This window comes from Protopterus annectens, chromosome 16.part0, assembly GCF_019279795.1.
Source record: "Protopterus annectens isolate FY-2018-M chromosome 16.part0, PAN1.0, whole genome shotgun sequence".
In the NCBI taxonomy this organism is placed as follows: domain Eukaryota; kingdom Metazoa; phylum Chordata; order Ceratodontiformes; family Protopteridae; genus Protopterus; species Protopterus annectens.
Window position 1 is genome coordinate 396,579,056 of NC_056750.1, and position 22,138 is coordinate 396,601,193.

The 22,138-nt window shown below is 36.8% G+C and overlaps 1 protein-coding gene across 3 annotated transcripts in view; it reads right to left on the bottom strand.

The window, feature by feature from the left end:
- ADGRD2 (adhesion G protein-coupled receptor D2) overlaps nt 1-22,138 on the bottom strand; it is a 1,709,855-nt gene that overhangs the window by 401,494 nt on the left and 1,286,223 nt on the right. For all 3 annotated transcript variants that reach the window (XM_044058541.1, XM_044058538.1, XM_044058539.1), the window contains exon 21: nt 2,570-2,611. In XM_044058541.1, coding sequence (XP_043914476.1) covers nt 2,570-2,611 — 42 coding nt within the window. The remainder of the gene's footprint in view (nt 1-2,569; nt 2,612-22,138) is intronic.

Consider the following 22,138-nt stretch of genomic DNA (forward strand, 5'->3'; position numbering starts at 1 on the left):
TGTCGATAGGAAACAGATTCAATCCATTCATTATTACTTGATGGGCAAGGTGTAGATGAATTACAGTCAATATGATTTATCAGCAAACATGCTTATCTGCAGGATTTCTGAACTGTGAGATTAGGAGGTGAGTCCTTTTCAAATGCTGCTGAGTGAACTCAGAATTCAATGGACCAGTTTTTGATGCTATGGGAGCAACAGAATGGGTGTTGTTGGTAATGTCACTGACTATCCATCATATAGTCATTCTGAGAGATAGCTGTTGAATAATGAGATTACTTCAACACCAAAACCCAACCACTAGTGAACAAGCCATTGCAGTAATTATTATACATTAAGTAACAGTATGGAGAGCTGTTGGAGTACTGCATCCATTATGGAATCCACAATGGGTGATCAAACAGTACAGACAGTAGGAAGAGAATGGGTCACAGGAAAAAAATGATTAGGACTATCAGGTTAGAGAAAGTTGGGTTGGCTTCCATTAAGCATGACTACAGATTGCTTCAGTTCACAGGGTGCAGCCAAAATCCTTGACAGGAAGATATTCATTGCTGTCAACCTGGAACCAGCACCTAGTCTAGATATCTCAAACTCCTTACTGAAGTACTACTGTCTGCCACCAAAGGAGTAAAGAGAGGAAGGTATCTGGCAAAAAAAATGGTGGAATCAAGAACAAATGAAGCAAAATCTCACTGGGTCTGATGTCTTCTGACTTCAGCAAGGGAGGTAGGGCTACAAGGGCATGAAGTGCTGCCTGGCTGCAGTGTTCTTTATGACCATTTTTTAGCTGTTCCATCCTTTTATGTCCCTTCCCTTCCTCATCCTTGGTATATTTTATTTAGTTTTTTGGTACTTGGTTGAGCATTCGCTATAGCTGTGAACAGATGCTGGTAATACAGCCTCAAGCTTGTCCAAGTCCAGGTATATATAGAAAGTTTTCACTCAGTAAGGACTTTCTCCTTTACTGCCTAAAGAGCATCTCCTTTTTGAAAGTTGTGCAATGCTTATAGGAGAAACTTGATACTCTTTTTCCAAAAAGCCATTGCAAAAGAAAATTCTTAGCAGAAATTTGTCTTCTGGATAGACACTTGCTGGTTAACCTTTTCAAGGATGATATAGACCTTAGAATGCCAGTCAAAATATCATGAACTAAAATTTAGCAAGCAAATCAGAAATGTTTTATGAAGTCCAGTTATTAATAATATTCAAGAAAAAAGCCTCCCAAATTGAGAATGTATTGTTCTATGAAGGTCACATTGAAGTGAACAATAGACAGGCAGACAGATAGCTAATAACTTTATGTAACAAAAAATGAAACTGGAGCAAAATCATCCTCCTTTTTGCAACTACATCAGACTAATGCTGGAAGAAAGGAGAAGTCTGGCACACTGGGTCTATCAGTGCTGAAAGGTGAATTGTAAGGCCATATGTCCACCTTTGGCCAGTTCCCATGAATTTATTCATGATCAATATGGTCAAACTACCTGCTGCACTTATTTCTCAATTGTAAATATATTTGTTCCATTTTCAGAAAAACAAAATATGAAACCTTATATCAGGGGCTTGCAATGTCCTGAGGCTCTTGAAACATTCCTGGGTAATTTGGAAATCTTTCTAAATGTAAGTAGGGGGCATTAGTGCTATTTCTAAGATCAATTAAACAATATCTTTAATGGTAAAGTCCAACTTAACAAATCACTGTTAGGTGAGCCATGCAACATCAAGCCTGACTAATCAAACAGGCTTTTTGACAAATATTTTCACTAAGCCCCAAACTCCCTGCAAACTGTAAACTAACAAAACTATCTCTGAAGTCACAAAACAGCAGTATCAGATAGACAGTTCCTTCACAGGACCCCATTCAACAATTGGGCTTAACAGGCTGTGCATTGCTTAAAAGTAACTAAACTAAGCAGATACCATTTAGTTCATTTACTTTTTACTATTTCCTTTGAAACATGCAAAAATAAAAGCATTGAAGATTCACAGCATTCTTTGATAGATGTGTAGATTTTTGTGAACTACGCCACATAAGGAGAATGTTACATTTGCAATCTAAAATGTTCCCTTTCTCTCCTGTTTCAGTATGCATGCATATTTAAATCTCGTCTTTGATTAATGGTAATAAGAATGATACTTAAGTCACCACATTATTAAGAGACATAGCGCCATATGCGATTATCACATTATTAGTAATGCTGTAAGCCAAACAAGTACCACTCCCATTTTTTTATTGCACAGATTCTCATTCAGCATCTACTCATGTTTTTTCTGCCACAGTAGTACAATTCACCAACATACCTGAAGCAAACATGTCACTTATTTTCAGTTAAGTAAAATTCTTTCCTGGGATGTATAACATTACATTTGTTTCACAGGTTCAAATACACACAAATTAATGTATTTTCATGAGTATCAGGCAAATATTTTGTTTCTAAATCCTGGCTAAACAATTCATACTGAACATGGTGCTTCCGGATATATCAGTCCTGCTAGGGGATTCTAAATTTAAAATACTAATAAATTACAAAGTGCTCATTGATTAGTACATAACAAAGATTCTTACCTCACTGTTATATACTGCATACACCAGGAATATATAAAGGCCCTAAAATTGTAAGACATAGAAATTTAGAGGTTAATAAGTGAGGAATATCTAGTAATTTCACATCCTAGTATTAGTTATATTCCTTACTGATGAATTAAGTATACACAAACATATACAGTCAAATGGTTCATTGTGTCTACTTTTACAATGCATAAAATCTTAATTTGCAAACCACAATTAAACAGATGTTCATCCTGATTAAGGAAATTTCATATGTCAAGAAACTGTACAGTCACCGTTTGGAGATCAGTAGTTTACTTAATACAGAATTATCAAATGACACTGATCGTATTTTACAAAACACAGATTTCCAGAGTTGGACAATGCTCAGTTGAAAATAAATGCACATCAGCACATCTTCATGTTAGCATGACTTAGCAATAATCCATGAATGGTGTAGGTAATGCAGGACTGACCCACAGTTGGCAGGGTTTGATCAAGAGAGGGAAGCCTGCATGATTAAACAAAGCCAACTATGGGTTAGTCCTTCATTATCCCGACATAAGAAAATTGATTAACGTTATTATACAATGACAGTATTTAAGAAATTCCTTGCCACCTTTAAAAATAATGTCATTGTATGATAGCACTTTAACCTCCTTCCTTGTCTTGTTTTGGCTACTGAGGAATTGTGTGTGCCTATTGTATGCATATCCTTGCACTTGCACCGTACATCAGTGAAATGCAGCAGTGAAGAGACTTCTTGCAAGCTTCCTTTTCTTGGCCTTCTTGCTTTGTCAGTACAATTAATTTTTAAAATGGAGAGAACAAGAAAGAGAAGACAAGGACATACTATAGGAAGGCTTTTATGCAGGAAACAACTTGTGTTTTTACTTTTATTTTTCCATTTGGTGCTGTTTGATTTAACATAGGCATGCTGATCATTCTGTCCAATCATCATGCTCATTTTGGAATACTAATGAGTATTTGTTTTAGAATTAAAGCTACAGTAGATCAATCTCCCTGTCTCCTGAGGTCCAGCGACTTCAGAACTAATTACTTTGAATAGTAAGGAAAGAATGCTACAGCTTACTGAATAGGATTGGGTGGGAGGTGTTGCCAGGATGCTGTCCACTGAAACAGACTGAAACTGATTGAATAATGTTTTCCTCCTTCCCCAACCTCTGCCTCACTGGCTTCATTACCTGCAAACAACTGGTCCATTTATTTGCAAGGGGATGGGAGCTCAGCATCCTCAGTCTAGGCAAGAACCATATGACCCATTTGCTCCTGTGGAGAAACCAGACAGGTGAGAGTTGGGTGGTAGGGAGTAGCCAACATGCAGGTCTTATACAGAAGCTCACCCCCCCACCCAGATGACCCACTAACATGATAGCTACCTGGCTTCTGGGGAGAAACATATGCAGTCCAATGTACATCTACCTCTCCCAGCTCAGTGGTGCACATACACTGCTAGTAATTCCAGCTTGCTCAGCCATTTTCAATTAATGAACACCTGCACAACTGCAGGGTAGATGTTGACAATGCAGTGGCCCAAGCCACCTCATTCCTGCCAGGATGGGACTTTCCCTGTCCAATCATAGTACATCTAATCAGTACATTACAGTTTATAGAAAGAGCATAAGGACTGCAACCTGAATCTGTAGCACTGGCAGAATAACTTCCGTAACTGAAAGCAAAATAGGAAATTTACCTGGATTATGCAACAGATCTACACGAAACACTTTTAGCTTTTCTCCATATTCATTCAATACTTTATTTTATTTTAAGCTATTAAGTGTTTATTTTGTATGCATTTTATAAACACATATGTAATACAAAAGACAGCTTACAAAAACAGTGTTCTTAAAAGTCACATATGCAAGAAATCATTAGCAATACAATACATTTTAAATTTAAAAATTAAAAAATGTAAAAATGGATGTCATGTTTCTGCTAGAATTCAGATAGACTATCTTAAAAGGAACCGTATTTGAGAAATCTGCTAAAGGTGTATTCCAGATTAGATGCCTGAATCAGGAAAGGTCATTTGTTTTAAAAAACAGGGACAAAGTAAATAAAAGTATGTCTGCCAGATGTTTCCATACGAGTCTTTGGATCTGACACCAGCCCCTCGCCTAATGACCTGAGGGCTTCAGCTACTCCTTTAGATAAACAATACCTGGCTTGTGAAGGGCACAGAAGGTGAGAGGTAACACTTAAAATACAATCTGGTAACAAACAGCAGCTAGTTCATATTCTGGAGAGCTGGTATAATGTGATTCATCCACAATGTTCCAGCTAATATTCTTACTGTGGAAGTCTGTACGTACTGTAGACACACCAAATCACATCTATTAACCCATAGTAAAAAGCACTGCAGTAGTCAAAATGAGAACCTATCAAAGTACAGTATTGTCAAGTGGAAAAGTGTATCACAGCTGGAATAAGCTAGCTTATTCAGGTTATATTCTACAAACAGAAATATGATGTCTTGATAACAGCTGAAACCTGGTCTGTAAGTGTCAACCTGTCATCAATAGCCATCCCCAGAACAAAGACCCTTAAAACAAATTCCAGTAAATCCCCCAAAAGGGGTGGAGCAGAAGAAGAAGAGGATGTACTAGGTGAATAATGACATGTAAAAGCATAGCTTCACGTTTTGTGTGGTTTGGTTAACTTGAAATGATTTTTCTCTATCCTTTGCAAACTTAACCTGAGGCAGTCTAGCAGTAAAATCAGTTAGAAATTCCTGAGAAAGAAGGGAAACAGCTGCATGTCATCATATAAGCTTAACAATAAATATATCTTCCAGCAAAGAGCTCCCTAGGTAGCAACCTGTACATGATGAATAATAATGCGTCAAAATAGCACCCTGAGACAATCCACACTCCAGGAAGATGGGCTTTTAAAAATTAAACAAAGGTACCACCTGACAAGTAAGAAACAAACCACTTGAGAACAGTACATTAAAAAACGCAATGCAATTTAAGGTGCTCCAACAGAATTCTTTGATTCAATCAAGACGAACGTGGATGAAGTATAAACTTTGATTCCTCACCATCAGGAAATTACCAACCACTGAAAGAATGGTCAACTTGGTTCTTTTCCTGACATTACAGCTGGACTGAGAGGTGCCTAAAAGGTCAGCAGGTGTTAAATGTGAATGCATCTCTGCACATGCCAACATCTCAGTAATGTTTCTAAAACTGAGGTTAGAGACAGGGAAGTAATTTAACTGAAGACTACAATACTGCTGTATAGTATTGTGAAGTGGGAAACTGCAGCTTCCTCAGTTCAATCAAGCATGGCTAAGAAAAATTAGAAATTCTAAAAAGAAAAATGTTATTACTCCAATCAAGCTGGCAGTTAAACTGCCAGTTATGTTAACACAATAAAGTTATTTACATTGACCTGAGGAAGATACTTCACGCCTCAACATCTAAAATGCCTCTTATGCTTTTCTTAAATGTCTAATCTATTTATGTTCTAATACTGTTCTGGTTTTACCGCTCTATCTAACAAATATTGACTTTCCACAATGGTGCTGTAACTAGTTTTAGTGTAGCACTTCAAAATATTCACAAGGTCAACTTTACAGCATCGATAAAGTTGCATATTTTATTAAAAAGTGCGTGGGTACAGCCTTGATATTTTGTAGTCTTGATATATTCCCTTGCATTTCCATACATTTCATGGGTTTCCATGCTTCCAACTTTAGTATACTACAAGGTAAATAACTTTGGACTGAGTCTCTGAAAGTACAGTGAAAAACACAAATGCTGATGAAAGTTTAGAGTAATAAAAATTCTGAGGCAGAAAGAAAAAAAATGCTTTAAAGGAGAAATAAAATAGTTGTTTATATAGCAAAAACCATGAGGTTAGTTTACCATTGGGTAGCTTACCTACAGCAACAGTCCCAAAACTTACAACAGACATTGTTAAGCCTGAGTAGCTTTCTGTCAAATACAGAACAGTGTTTTCCATGAAGATTATTAACATCCTACAGCCAACCCATATTTCAAATTAGAACAGTTTTTACAGCCCCTTATAAACCATTTGCCATGTGGCCTGCCTCAAATTTCCTTTGATTTCTTTCATAACTACGTAAATGGGTTGATCCAAAATGGACTACAGGCAAATAAAAACATAAAGGATAAAATAACAGCAGATATTCCAAATAATAATAAATTACAGTGAAAAAAAAACAGAATGGATTATGATATGGTCTCCAATCAGAATCAGACTTTTGTCCAAGAAATTAATTTGAAATTAGATTGTAAGAGATAGATTTCTTGACATGGAGATATGTACTTACCATGCAGATAAAGGTGTAACTTTTTTTTTCTAGGTACTATTTTTTCACCCCTCTGCCTGCTGACCATCAAACCATCCTCAATTAGTCTCAACCACATTTGTTCCTTAGTGGTACAGGGAATCCGTTTGCAGATGTCTATGGTAACAGCCATCTAGAGGGGCCATCATTTATGGAAATACCAGGGAGCTTAGCATTGTCACTGGAATCCTGGAAATGAGAGCATTTTGTGTGTGTAAGACCCTAAACTCTCTACTTGGCTGGTGGCATGGACATCTACATCACTATAAGGACCATACTGTATATACCCCTTTGAAAGCTTATGAATAAGCTCCTTTGTATAGCTAACAAGGTCTACCATCACTGACACAGGTGGCCATGCCAACACTGCTCTCTGCAACAGCACCTGTCCATTCAAATCCATCACTGCCCTCTGGCAGAAGTTGGGATGGGAGCAGATGCCTGAGCTAGACAAGCCTTCATCCAAGGATGGGCATGTCTATCCTCCCAGCCATGCACTCAAGCATCAAAGCCACTAGCTGAACCTGGTCTGTATCCCTCTAGGCTACTGGGCCTTCAACATGACTGATATATACAAATCTAACCAGTATATATATTTTTAGTAAATAATGGAAGGCAAAAAGGAAATCATAACTGTTAGTAGTGGGTACAAAACATTTCATTTGCTGCATACACTGATTTTAGGTCATGCCAAATGTCAGCAGTATCCGACAGTAGCAAGCATTTCTACAGTTTTCTACTCATATATATATATAACATTTTTTTTCAGAATGTGATTTGTCTTTGCACAGACATTCTCATTATTACAGGAGCGAGTGTTTTGTTTCTCCAGTACTATAATCATGGCATGCAAGAGCAGACACATGATTGTGGTTTTCTAGTATAGAATATTCATGCTTAGTCATTTTGCAACTATATTCTGAAATGTACATTCCAAAGTTCAAAGCCCTATAATGACAAGTAACCCCAAGTACTTCTAGTGGATCTCTAGCCCTCGCTAAGGCAGATGCTGATATTGTGCATGCTTTTGTTCTTCAAATATATTTTTTACACAGGCAAAGCAGAATAATATCTCAATTTTTAAAAAAATGATATAAATAAAATTGTGGTATACTTCTCTAAATGATAAGTCTTTCACTGGATTCCCAGATCTGTGTTTCCACAAAAAAAAAATATATTGCATGATATTACTAAAAAAATGAAAGAAAATCAGCAAACATAATATCTTAACGTTTATGCCGTTAGATCTTATTTATTGTAGCGCTTTGTGATCTTTCACAAATGTCCATTAATTTGTTCTAATGCCTTAGAGCTCATGCACCGAGATTTGTTTGCCCAACTTCTAGATTTTAAAAAGGTGAACCAGGCCTAAATCTCTTCACATCTGACAGATAATCCCCAGGATTCATTAGCAATTGTGTAGGCATCGCATGAAGTCTGCGTGATGTTTGCATGTTTGTGTGATAAGCTACAGCGCTAATCACAGATGTATCCTGCTCAGTGTGCTTAAATGAATACAAGCACATTTTCATGACCAGTAACACTGTTGATGCCTATGAAAAGTACTGAGCAGTAAACAAACAGGCCAAAGCTGTTATGCCTGCTCGCATGGACAGCGGCAAAACTAACGAAAGGCAATTACAATGAATGCAGTACCAGGCAGAGGAAGTGCATTGAGGAAAATATGCATAGAAATCAAAGAAATGAATACAGGAAAAAGTAAGAGTGGAGGGTAAATGTTCAAATTGTACTAAGATAATTTATTTAAATGTGCTAATGTCTCAAAGACAATTTTGTAATATAAGATTATGCATTTTATATATATATATATATATATATATATATATATATATATATATATATATATATATATATATATATATATATATATAATAACTAATGGCAGTCACACTTCCTTGGCAAATAAAGTAAAATAAACAGACATGATAGTATAGTATGTGAGAGTTACACAAAGTAACATTGTAACAGAGGAAAGTAAATGAGATATAGATATGAATTTGATTAACATGCCGAGTTGAGATGACAGTTACAAGTACAATAAATACATAAGGGGATATTTGCATGGCTTCAGTTTTAACATACTGGACAATAAGACTGGCTCAAAAGCCACAATTTCCTTTTACATGAGTCTATTCCATGCTATTAATGTCACCACTGAGCTGTGTATTAACTGAAAACACCACAGAAATGGGCATAACACATGTTGGAGGAGGATCACCCTTGGAAGGAATTATGTACTTTCATATTCTACTGGGTATGGATCCCATACATAGGTGTGTCTGGCTCTCCAAATGTGGGAGCAGAATGTGCCATATGTAATACACTTGCCTAAGGCAGTCCTGCCTGACACAGTTATTGGGCAGACAGATAATAACAGATGCAAACACTACACTATGATATGATTTATTCTACAGAGCTGTGTGTATTGTCTTCATCTGTCACAGGAGATAGCAATATATACTGTCACAGCAAATTAAATTAATGTGTGAATTAAAAAAGGATCCCTGATAATGAATGTCATAGCAGCATGCCAGACTCTTGGCAATTAATTGACTATGCACCTGTGCACACAACTGTGATCAGTCCTATATCAATGGTCCTTGGTCAAGGAAGGTTTCAATGTATTTTTGTACACCTACCACCCAGGAACTGGAGCACATTCATGTACAATGCACTACTCATTGCATCTGCCACATGGGCACTCTCACCCAAGACATTAGCAAAGCAAATTTTCTTCTGCCATGAAATCCAAAAATATGTTTGTGCAACATATCGAGGAATAATACTGATGTGATGTGATGTTGTTGTGTGACATCAGTACATTCACACAAACTGATTCCCTATGTGTGAATTGAACATCAAGATATACAACTCCTCCATCTAACAATATAGGTATGAATCATGTGAACCACAGTGGAACTTTTATCACAGTTGTTAACCTCCACCAATGTGAAGACGTTACATCAGATGTACTTTATTTGCCCATAATTTTTATCTGATAAAATGGACACATTAGAACTGCAGTCACTTAGTGCAGGTTTTGAACACTTGACTAAGTGTTGATAAAATCAACACAACAGTGGAATCGATGAACATGCCACAGTATAAGTGCATCACCAATTGTGATATGTTTAAGAACTTGAAAGCATTAAATCTTGTTAACGAATGAAGGACTGTGTGTCCCTGCAATTACTTTGAAATAATCTTCCTGAATGTCAGACATTACTCGATGCTAGGCAAACCCAAACAGATCTATGTCAGATGATTCTGTTTTCAAACCTCGGAATTCATACAGATGAAGCCAAATGATCGAGTTTCTGAAAATTTAAACATCAAAAAAAAAACCCCCACAAAAATCTACTTTTTTACATTTATGGAGTGGGGGCAAGCCTCCCTGCACCCCCATACCATCTGCAAATTATATATGCCAACTCTAAAATCCCACTACAGTGAAGAAAAAGTTACATTTTCTGATCCTCACTTTACTACGATCTCCATTCAAAAGCTTATAGTTTTCAAAAAAATCAATCATATTGTGCCAACAATATGAATTTCGAATTTCTGCAAATTTAATCAACTGATAGGGATCCATACCCAAAGACACTGGTGGCATACTGCTGTTGTCACTGTGATGGTAGAGCAACAATTATGTACAGTGTGGATATAATCCCGTATTGGAACACATGCCTTAGGAACACATGCCTTAGTTAGGCAACAACATATATTACATCGTCTCATGTCAGTCCTGAGGACGTACCTTACTACAACTGGTATGGAAGGAAATTCATATGCAAATGCAGTAATGAACTCATGGGAGGAACAATTGCGCTTGACAATAACAATATATACAGACCACACATTAGATTTTACCGTCATTTTGTGGACAATGTTTTTTATCTTGTGGGAAAGGGGCCAAGAATAATTGTATGTTTTTCTTCACTACATTAACCATACCACTGAATTTTTGAGGTTTACTTTGTCCATGTCACAGAAAGAGATAGATTTTTTGGATGTACGATTAATGGTTAACCAAATCGGCCAGATAGATACCAATTTATTCTGAAAGAGATGGTGATAAAATAGTTACTTGTCCTCGGATAGTATGCACCCCAGGCATATATATCCTAATCTAGTAAGAGGCCAATATATGTGAGCATCTAGGCTATGCAAACAAGAGGAAGCATTCTATGAAAACATTGATGCATTGAGTCAACATTTTTTGAAAAGGGAATATAAGAAGGACCTTTTGATACATCATAAGGAGAGGGTGGTCAGGGACAGAAAAAACACTGCTGCCCCATACTTCTCTAGACGTGATTCTAGTGCACTTAAGGATAGGAGCTTCATCAATAAACTCAGATTTGGTCTGAAGTACACAAATGATGTAGGCTCTGTATGTAATATTATACGAAAAAAATGGGGAATACTTACAAGTGACAACAAGATAGCTGAAATAGTTGGGAACAATCCATTTTTTACGTATAAAACTTTTTAAACTTGAAAAGACAACTGTGCACAGTGAATTGTAACACTAGGTCAAGTAATTTGCAATCTGCCAGACTTGGTACATATATAGCTGCAGGCATTGCAGAGCCTATACACATATTTCACAGGAACAAGCATTTAAACATCTACAGATGAAATATATTTTTAGTCCCAGATTCTATGCAGATTGTAATAGAGTAAATGTGATTTATTTAGCCACATGCAAGTCCTGTACAGGATTCTATGTTGGTAAGACCAATAAGAGATTAAAAGATAGAATTTGTAGTCGTTCTTATGAAATTCGGACTTGCAATATGAATAATGCACTAGCTAAACATATTAAAGAAAATGTTGGACATGAGTTTGTTTTTAGAGTACTACAAATAGTGCATGTGGGTCACAGGGTGGGGGGGGTGATCTCACTAACTATACTGAAACAGTAGAACTTAAATGGATCTTGAGGCTACAGGCTGATAAGCATCCTGGTATTAATGCTTGTGTCTCTCTAAAATCTGTATTGAAAGGGAGGAAATTGGTTTAATGAAGTGATGAATTAACATAGCTGATTGAACATCTAACTGTTTTTAAACTGAGCTGTGATTTTGTGTCTTTATGATCTGAAGAAGCATTGGTTTTACAATGTGTAAGCACTTATCTGGTTCATTTTTACAAATAAATACTTTTACTGTGTGAAGCTGTGGTGTTCCTGACAATTTTTATGCTTTGGTATGGAAGGAAAATCTAATCAAATGACAGCATCAGTCTTCAATACTGCATTTCAAAATGAAAATTAGAGTAAACTCTTGGAAGAGGAATCAACATCTACCCATAAACACAGCACATTTGGGTGACAAAACTGTGAACAACATGTACATTCATTGTAAATAACGATGTCTGGATTTGAAGTAAATACTAACATCACAAGCTGCAGAAGGTTTGCTAAAACACCAATGCCACTCAAGATTTATTTTACAACTGTAAAACTTTACATTTCAATGAAAGACATCACCATTGTAAACTGTAGTGATATTTTCACAAAAAAGTGGTCATACAGCACAAGTGCACTGTATAGATATGCATCATGGATGTATTTGCAGCCTGTTTTGCACAGTAAGAGGAAGAAACGTACGCTTGCAGAAGACAGTCAGTCCTGCATTCGAACTACCTACCTATGTAGTCACATAATCTACATGCAAATGTATACTCACGTGCGACATGAGAAGCCTGACTTCATGTGAGTCAGACTGCATCTTTAAAGGGATGACATCAGCTGTGTCTTGAAAAGAAGATCTGTGTGCAAAACTGACTTCTACAGTGATGTAGGATTCTAAATGTTGCCAATACAAACATGTGTAAGACACATATGTATCAATTCATACACAGTTGAGATTCTCAATGCTGTATTTGAACTCCCTACCTATCTAATCACGCAAACTACATGCAAGTGTATTATATGCATGCAACATAGAAGAGGACTTAGTTTAGGAGTGTGAGATGCATTTTTGTAAGGATTACTTCATCAGTGTATTGCAGACAGTGTGTGTTTGTGGACAGAGGGAAAAGGGACTGTGAGATTCATCTGACCATGTAAATGTTTCTCCTGAGTGGCAGCCAAATGAACACAGGTGTCAAACTAATCCTCCAGTGATCCTGTGGTCCCATCCTCACACACACACACACACACACACACACACACACACACACACACACACACACACACACTTTGACTGCTTTGACATTAGAACCTACTCATCTAGTTGCATAATCTAGGGAAGACAGTACTTATCTCAGGTGCCACCAAAGAAGTATTACTTCTATAGTGTTACAGTGTGCTTTATAGAGGATGACATCATCGTTTTGTCAGAGAAGATTATGTTGGGAGAATGGTCTGACATTGATGTGGACTCCCCCTCCAGTGTAAAAGTTTCTCCATACAGCTAGTTGAGTAAGGTCATCTGTACTTAAGTTCATGCTTACCTGACTCAATACACAACCCCTTACACAAACACACACACTCATTGACTTCTCTAAGATTAGAACCCCCTACCTATCCAGTTACACTGTCTAGAGGACACAGTACTTCACACAAGCACCACTAAAGAAGTCTGATTTCTATACTGTGAGAGTGCACTTTACAGAGGATGACATGTTAATTGTGTCAGAAAGATGAAGTGAGGAGAAGGGTTTGACACTGACGTGGACTTACCCTCCTGTCTAGAAATTTCTCCAGACAGCTATTTGAGTGAAGTCAGCAGTATGTAAGGTCATGCTTATCTGACTATACACAACCCCTCAAACACACAGAGATATAGACACAAAAGTTGACTGTTGTGAGATTAGAACCCCCTTACATATCTAGTTATACAATCTAGAAGACACAGTACTTAACACAAGCACTACCCAGGAAGTCTGACTTCTATAATGTGAGGGTGCAGTGTGCATAGGATTAGGTTCTCATTCTGTGTCAGAGAAAATATACAGCTGTTGAAGTTTTTGGGCAAAGCCATATTTGTTGATATGAAGGAGTAAGTGCAATCTTTTGATCAATACTAAATACATACTGATGATGTAGATCAGCAATGCTGTCAGTAATGTATATTGCAAAACTGACATGAGCGAGAGTAGCCCCCATGTTTGCAAATCTTGCAATGGCATGATGGGAACATGTGCATCTCAAGTTCCAGATTCTGTTTGAAAAGGTTATGTTTTACAGAAAGTTCACTGATGTTTTAATTATTTTGTGGAAAGGGACAGAAAATGAATTTAACCACTTGTTGCAATTTATAAATTCTAGCACAATTTTTGTAAAATTTAGTTTGAGTGGTTTTGAGAAGATGATCGATTTCCTAGAGATTATAGTTTCTCATGAAGAGGAAGGTAAAAGGTTTGCAGGTAAGATTTTTAGAAAGGAGACTTTTGTAAAGGTGTGGTTAAAGGCCAATTCATCAGGCTTAGTAAGCTCACAAATGATGAGGCAACATTTGAAAAGGAAGTTTTTCAGAGAGGTAATGACACTAACTGGACATCTAACATCATTAGTGAAGTATACTTGTTAAAGTCAGACAAGGCTAAACTCATTTTGAGTAAAAATCTGCCTGAAAATTTCACAGGTAGGAAAGATTAATCGATTTCAACTCAGTCCTCACTTGTTCAATACAGAGGGGCATTTCCACTCCCCATTTCAGTTGATATGTCTTTGACAAGATATGTAACTTAAAGAAAATTGTAAGACTATACTGGGAAATTTCAAAAAAGACAAATCCCAGGTGTCTGTCCATAAATCACAAGAAATCAGTCAACTTTTTAGCGCTTTCATTCACACATTTATTACGTGATCTTCATCAGAAAAACTAACACTCTTGCCCATACTTCCTTTTGAACTAAAATCACAGGAAATTACATCAATGATGAAAAATTAAATAATTAATTTCCCATATAAAATTTCTTAAATATATATATTCTTAACATTCAAAATTTCTCATATTAAATTCAAATACTTAAATATATAAAAAAACATATTGATGTGTATCTACTTACATAATGCATTCACTTATTTAATAAAAAATATTTTAAATTAATAGACTCATTTAATCCTGGTAACTTATCAGCCCTTAGGCTTAGCTGCCATAATGTTTCCTTACATTCCAAAATATTATTTAAATCCCCTCCAAACATTACCTCATTAACCTTTTCTACCACAGAGAATTCAAACTTCTTGAAATCTAAACAGGATGCAACATGTTTTGCCAAAGAATTTGTTGTATCTTTATTTTTAATGGCCAAATTGTGCTCGTATATTCTAGGTTTTAAAGCCCTTTTGGTTTAACCTATATAATAATGAGTACATGACACACAACAAGCTATGTAGACTACAAATTCAGTATTACAATTAAAATACTCTTTAGTCCATATTGTGTAGTTTAAATGCTTTAAAGTCACAAAGGAGCTGTTACTCATATATCTAACACTGTTTACAGTTTTTACAAGCATATGTACCCTTTTTGTTACTAACTGTTCTAGTACTAGTAATAATCCTCCTATTTTCAGATTCTAACAAAGACTTCATATTCAACACCTTTGTGTGTGTAAATTTAGGTGTACTGCCTATTGCACCGATCAGTTCTTTGTTACCCAATAGAACTTTCCAATTGTTTTCTATAATACCCTTTTACAAACCACATCTCATTAACTATATATAATGGAAATGCAATGTGATAGTTCTCATTGGCATTTGTTGTAAAAAGTTGACTGATTTATTGTGGTTTATGGACAGATGCTAAAAAGTTGACTGATTTATTGTGGTTTATGGACAGACACCTGGGATTTGTCTTTTTTGAACTATACTAGGAAATGGTGAACTAGTTAAAGTTATTGGACATTATCCATCTTTCACATACAAAAGAATTTACAATGTAAAATCTATTTTAGAAAATCATTCAGCCATAGATTCAGGAAGACATGGCACATTAGGTATATAAAAATGTGGGAGGTGCAAACAATGCAAATTTATTATCAACACCTTGAGTGTTTATGTGAAGGCATTGAATTTAAACTTATTGATAAAGGGCAGGTATGACTGTAATTTGCAGGGTGTTGTGTATCTAGCAATTTGTGATTCTTGCCCAGGGTACTATGTGGGCAAAACTATTAGAAAGTTTTCAAGAAGGTTTTAGGAATATATTCTGGTGATCAAAAATAAAGATTTAAGCAATCCCCTAGCCAAAAATTCCCTAAATTGTTCAAATTTTAAGAATTTTCAGTTCTTTGCTTTAGATGCTGTCAGTCTCAAAGATTTATCAGGTAGTTATAATGTTTTGCTTAAATGCTGTGAATCTTGGTGGCAAATCAAACTTTGTACAGATAAAATTCCAGGGCTTAATGAGTCTGTGAATATCAAATACTTTGTTAACACAAAGGTTGTAAAAGCTGACACAGTTCATTTAGATGTTTATTTGTTGATGTGTACATTCAAATATATGTATATATACATTTGTTTTTATTTGTTAAACTTTCATTGTATTTTTCTAATAGGGTGACACTAACATTTGTTTTCACATTGTAGCTTTAAGAATATCACATCTAAGGAAGAGTCATATGATTGGTCCTTGATGGTCTTGTAATTTTATTGGTAACATTTTTAAATCTTCGTGTGTGTAAAGGGTTTTAATTCTGAAGAAGTTCTTGTTCAAATTAAAAGAATGAAAGGATTACATTAAAACTTGAGTCCAAGATTCCTTCCGTGCTTGCTTTCCAGTAGAACTGTTTGTTTGGTTGCTATTTTTATTCTACACCACATTCTGTTGTTTGACATACATTGTTGGGACTTGCACACTGTAAACCATTAGTTGTACAAGGTGGTAATCAAATCTATGAAATAAAGAATGCATAAATTTCATCCCAAGTTATTATTTCTCAGTGTTATAGGAGAACTCCCCTTCAACTGTCATCATTAGCGATATACTGTATTCAGTATGAATGGAGATATAATTCTGATAGGCGTGTATGTGTACAACTTTTAGAAGTTGTGGGAAATCCATTCCCACATAAGAGGCAGTATTACTGTTTGTAAATATATTTCAGATGGATAGACTTTCATGACCTGAGTAATACAGATTGGGGTATGAAACATACTTCACAACACATACTGTCTTAAACATATAGTTGGGCTATGTGAGGAGTCAAGATGATTTTAACTAAACTATTGTGCTCATCATAGATATGGAAGTGCATTTTTAACTAATTATCATAACTGTCATACTTAAACAATTAGACACATAATCAACTGGGTTTCATAAGTCACTAATGACTCCTGGTAACCGGATAGACACTGGACACCTCCAGAATGTTAAAAGCAATTTAATACTCAAATTAAAATGATAACTGGTTTCATCCACTTATACATATAGGCTTCATCAGATAAAGCAACTGAAATTAACAGGTGTTTATATAATGAATTTATGTATGACATCATACAGTATTGTCTAATCAGAGTAGCACAAACTATATGCATAGGAATAAGCATATTTAAAGGTGTATGTACCTATATGAAAAACATTTATACTTGCATTTGTGTAAAACTATGACCACATAAAAATCCCCACCATGTCTTTCCAATACAAATAAAATTCACAAATATGTTTATATATGTTCATAGTTTCATAGGTGCGTACTAGGCCAACAGCCCTGTAGTCTTTACAAGCCTAGCCCCTCATAGAAATGCCCTGGCATCATGCCACCATTAGTTTCTGGTGCCTTTATCAAGTAGAGCCACTCGAATGATCCCCAGGGTGAACTTTCTATTTCCCATCCACTCATCAAGATTTCTTTTGAAAAGGGCCAGTGAGGTGCTCTGTTTGACATGTATGGGAAGTCTATTCCAGAAAATGGGCAGTCACTGGGTTATGAACCTATTCCTCCAGCATGTTCTGTTGATTGTGATAATGAAGTTGAGGTCCCTGGAGCGTGTGGTGTGAAGGGATTGGGATTTCTTTAGGTGTCACATTTCTAACAGGGCTGGGTCAGATGTGGCTTTGTAAGTCAAGCAGAGATCCCCTCTTAATAGACAATATGAGATAGAGAAAAGTTGGAGTGTTTTGAGTCTGTCCATGTAGGGCATGTGTTTAAGGCCTAGGATCCTCTTTGTGAGGTACTTCTGTGGCCTTTTCAGCTGTTGCAGGAGTTTAGTGGGATGCATGCCAAATGGAGCATTATACTCTATTATTGGTCTAATGAGAGAAGAGTAGAGAGAAATTATGACAACTTTCTTCCTGGATGCAAAACCCTTGGTAATGAGATGTGCCACAGAGAAGGACTTTCTGACCACAGTGGCAATGTGGTGGTCAAAGGAGAGGTTGCTGTCAACCTGTGTCCCCAAATCAGTGTGGTAATTAGTGGGAACTGAGTTTTTCCCAAATAGTTTAAACAAGATCCTAAAAATAACTTAATTATTATTCCTACCAGTAAATGTATATGTATATATATCAATTCACTTCAGACGACTGAAAACCCACAATCTCGAATCCCATAAGACTGACACCCAAAATCTGGAAAACTCAAAATTCTGAAAATTCAAAATCCTGAAGCCCAGAAGACTGAAAACACACAGAATTCAAATAATCCCAAACTTGAGATACATACAATTATACCCAAACTTGAGTGTGGAATAACAATATGGAAACCCTATAAGAAAATAAGCATGAGTAAACTGGAAAGAGTACAGCAGAAATATATCAAGAGCATGCATGGATGTGAAAATTTAAGTTATTATAAAAGACTAAAATATCTGAACTTGTACAGTGTCTCTTACAGAGATCTTATTCAAGTATATACGGCATTTAGAAACAACTACCTCTGGGAATGTTTGGGGTTATCAAAAGTACTAGAGAATCAGTCAACCCATGTAGAAGGTTCTATAGGAATGAGAAGTGTATTAATTGGTTCTCTGACAGAGTAGCCGATGCATGGAACAGACTACCACATTACATTAAAGCAAGTTCTAGTTTACATATTTTTAATAACAGCCTGGACTCATTATGGGAACAAGTGTTTTGCTATATTGGCAAGCCAGAAGGGCATTAATCCCATGCTTGAAATATATGTATGTATGTATGTATGTAAATTCTCCTCAGTTACCCCCTCCCTCCTCTGGAAGCTGCCCCTCTGTGAGTTGCCCTATAAAAATTCTGGGAGCATCTCCGGTATGGCTGTTGCATGAGTGGGATAAAAACATCACCATACACTTTTTGATTTGAAATCCTAGCCTCAGTTTTTTCCTGTATATGGGCAAGGGGGGAAGTGTGTCTCATCTTGCAAATTAAAACCAGGACCATGTACATTTTCATTATTAATAACAGTTACTGGAGTTATATCATAGTTATATCATAGGCATTATTATTAGCAACATTATTATATTTATCTTGCAGTACTAAAATTACTGTTACTCCCTTCAAAAAACTTTTTATTACCCCATGCTTGTCATTTTGGAGGTTTGGGGCAAGCGACACGTTGTAATTTCCTAAACTTCTAACCAAGCAGGGTCAGGCTTGGTTAGTGTTTGGATGGGAGACCACTTGGGTAACATCATGTGTGTATACACACACATATATATATTTATGTTTTTATAACAGGATTTATATTATATATATATATATATATAGATAGATGCTTCCTGGCTTAATTGCTTTATAACTGCAGCAATGCTATTTCCTTATTCAAATGCATAATACCTACGCTACTACTATGAAGAGAGTTATGTTTATATTGATGCTTCCTTGTTTAATTGCATAATAATTACAGGAATGGCTTATTTAACATGGTATAGAGCTCACAGTTACAAAGCTAGAATAGACATTGCTTTCTGTGTTTCTATGCTGTATCGCTATTCCTCTAAAAAAAAAAAAAACCACCTATAGTGGCATAGAACTGAAAGCAAGTTTCCTAGGCCACTACCTAGTGTTTAACATGTACTGCATTGTTTCATTGCTGAACTCATTCTTATCTTTAGCCTAACATCTGGTTCCTAGCCTAACTTCTGGTTCCCTCTTCTCTCCCCCCCAGTTTCCCTGGTTGGCTAATTTGGTCCCTGCCCACCAAAGACCCACAGACAGCAACCTCGGGAAACCTGCTCTGTAATAATTTATCTACCTGAAAAAGGGAATAACCACCTAAAGAAAGTGTATGTGTTACTATCCTTCTAATTTTAGGGTAGTACACGCTCGATCAGGCCAATGCTGAGCCCTCCTATATCCCTCTAGTACAACCCCTCTCCTCTCTTCCTGATCTTCATAATTCAGAATTCCCTGCTAAAAATATTGCAATTGGCTATACAACTAAAAAATTTTAAAGATAGCACTAATGAGTTTTTCAGAGTTTCACATTTACTCTGCAATCCTTCGGATGGGGTTTAAGCCCCGCTCCGTTCACTTCTCTCACTACGCGCCCCTCCCTGACCCCAAATTCTACCCGCCCACAGTACCTCTACATTTATTTTGAAACTAGAACCACTCCCATAACTATCCACTAATCAGGCCAAACCTCTGTAATCTCTCTACCCCATACTACCCCACATATCTTCCCAGCACATTTGTAAACCTAACACAGTCATGCTATTACTTAATATAATTACTCTTCTTACCTGCATACTTTTTGCTTACATTACATCCTACCAGGACTTCCAACCATTTTCACTGCAGATTCTCACATACCTCCCCCAAACACTCACTCTATAACTACACTGCCACTAAAACTAAATACCTCCACCCAGCACACCTACCCAAATACCAAACTCCCACTACACCTAAACAAAGACTTTCCCTAAAATATGACAGGGTCTTCACCACATATATAAAACACATGCTTAAAACCCTCTCAAAACTAGCCCTTAGTGGAGACATCCACCCTAACTCTGGTCCTACCATCAAAATCCCCTCACCAACTCCTCTTCCAAAAAACTCCCCCATCACTGAAATCACAAACAAAAAGCCTTCTGGCCTCCTCATTATGTCTCTAAACATCAGGAGCATCTGTTACAAAATCCAAGACCTGCTTGCCCACATAAACTTGTACTCCCCCGACATCCTCATCCTAACTGAAACCTGGCTCAAACCTCATATAAAAAATAAGGAAATACTCCCACCTGGATACAACATCCTATGAATGGACAGACTATCCAGGAAAAGAGGTGGTGTTGCACTGATGTATAAACACCACCTCAATGTCCAAAAGCTTAGCAAATCAGCCTCCAGTTTGCCAATGAAGAAATCCTTTATGCCAATCTCAAAATTAACCCAAACAAAACAATTAACATCATAGGATGCTATTTCCCACCAGACCAAAATATATCTCCCCTAGAAAACCTCCTGAGCTGGGCAAATCTTTCCCTACTCCAAGAGACTTTCATCCTGGCTATCTTGTAATAACAACCACCCTGCCCTCCACATAAATTGCCCCGGGTTCTCACAACTAATTCAATCCCCCACCAAGATCAACAAAACCCTAATAATCACACCATTCTAGATTGGATCTTAGTTAACAAAGATTCCCACTCTTACCTAGCAGGCTGTCTACTTGATGGCCTCAGTGACCATTCCCCTACCTTCCTACTAAGACATTACATATACACCATCAAGCTTATTACCCGCAGACAAATTCAAAACAAAACCAGTTTCAACCCCCACTCCTTCATCTCCTCCCTCCAGAAAATTAACTGGTCATCACTAAAATACTTCAACCTAGACAAAGCCGTTCACTTCTTTAACAGTACCTTCCTCAACATCCTGAACACCCATGCCCCCCTTATAAACACCAATGTCAGAACTAAGAGCTCCCTCTGGCTACAAAAAAACACCAGGAACCTAATGAAAACCAGGGATAAAGCCTGGGAACACTGGCACCTAACAAAAAACCCTCAGGTAGGCAATCCTTCCTTAAACTGTGTAACAAGGTCAAAAAAGCAAATAAAAATAGACCATTTCCTCTGTCAGTCTTCCCTAATCTCTTCCCACCACAACCCTAAGCAATTCTGGTCCACAATTAACTCTATCCTCCGCCCAGGGAAAGTAGGCATCCCCCTACCATCCATCCCTCCCATTTTTGCAGTATAGCTGATGCCTTCAACAAACTTCACTGAAACCATACTATCCCTAACCAAACGTATTCACCTTCCTTCCTTCCTCTTCTCCTCAGTACCCACCTCCTACATAAAAAAAATCTAACAAAACTTAAACCCACCAAGCTTGCTGCTGACA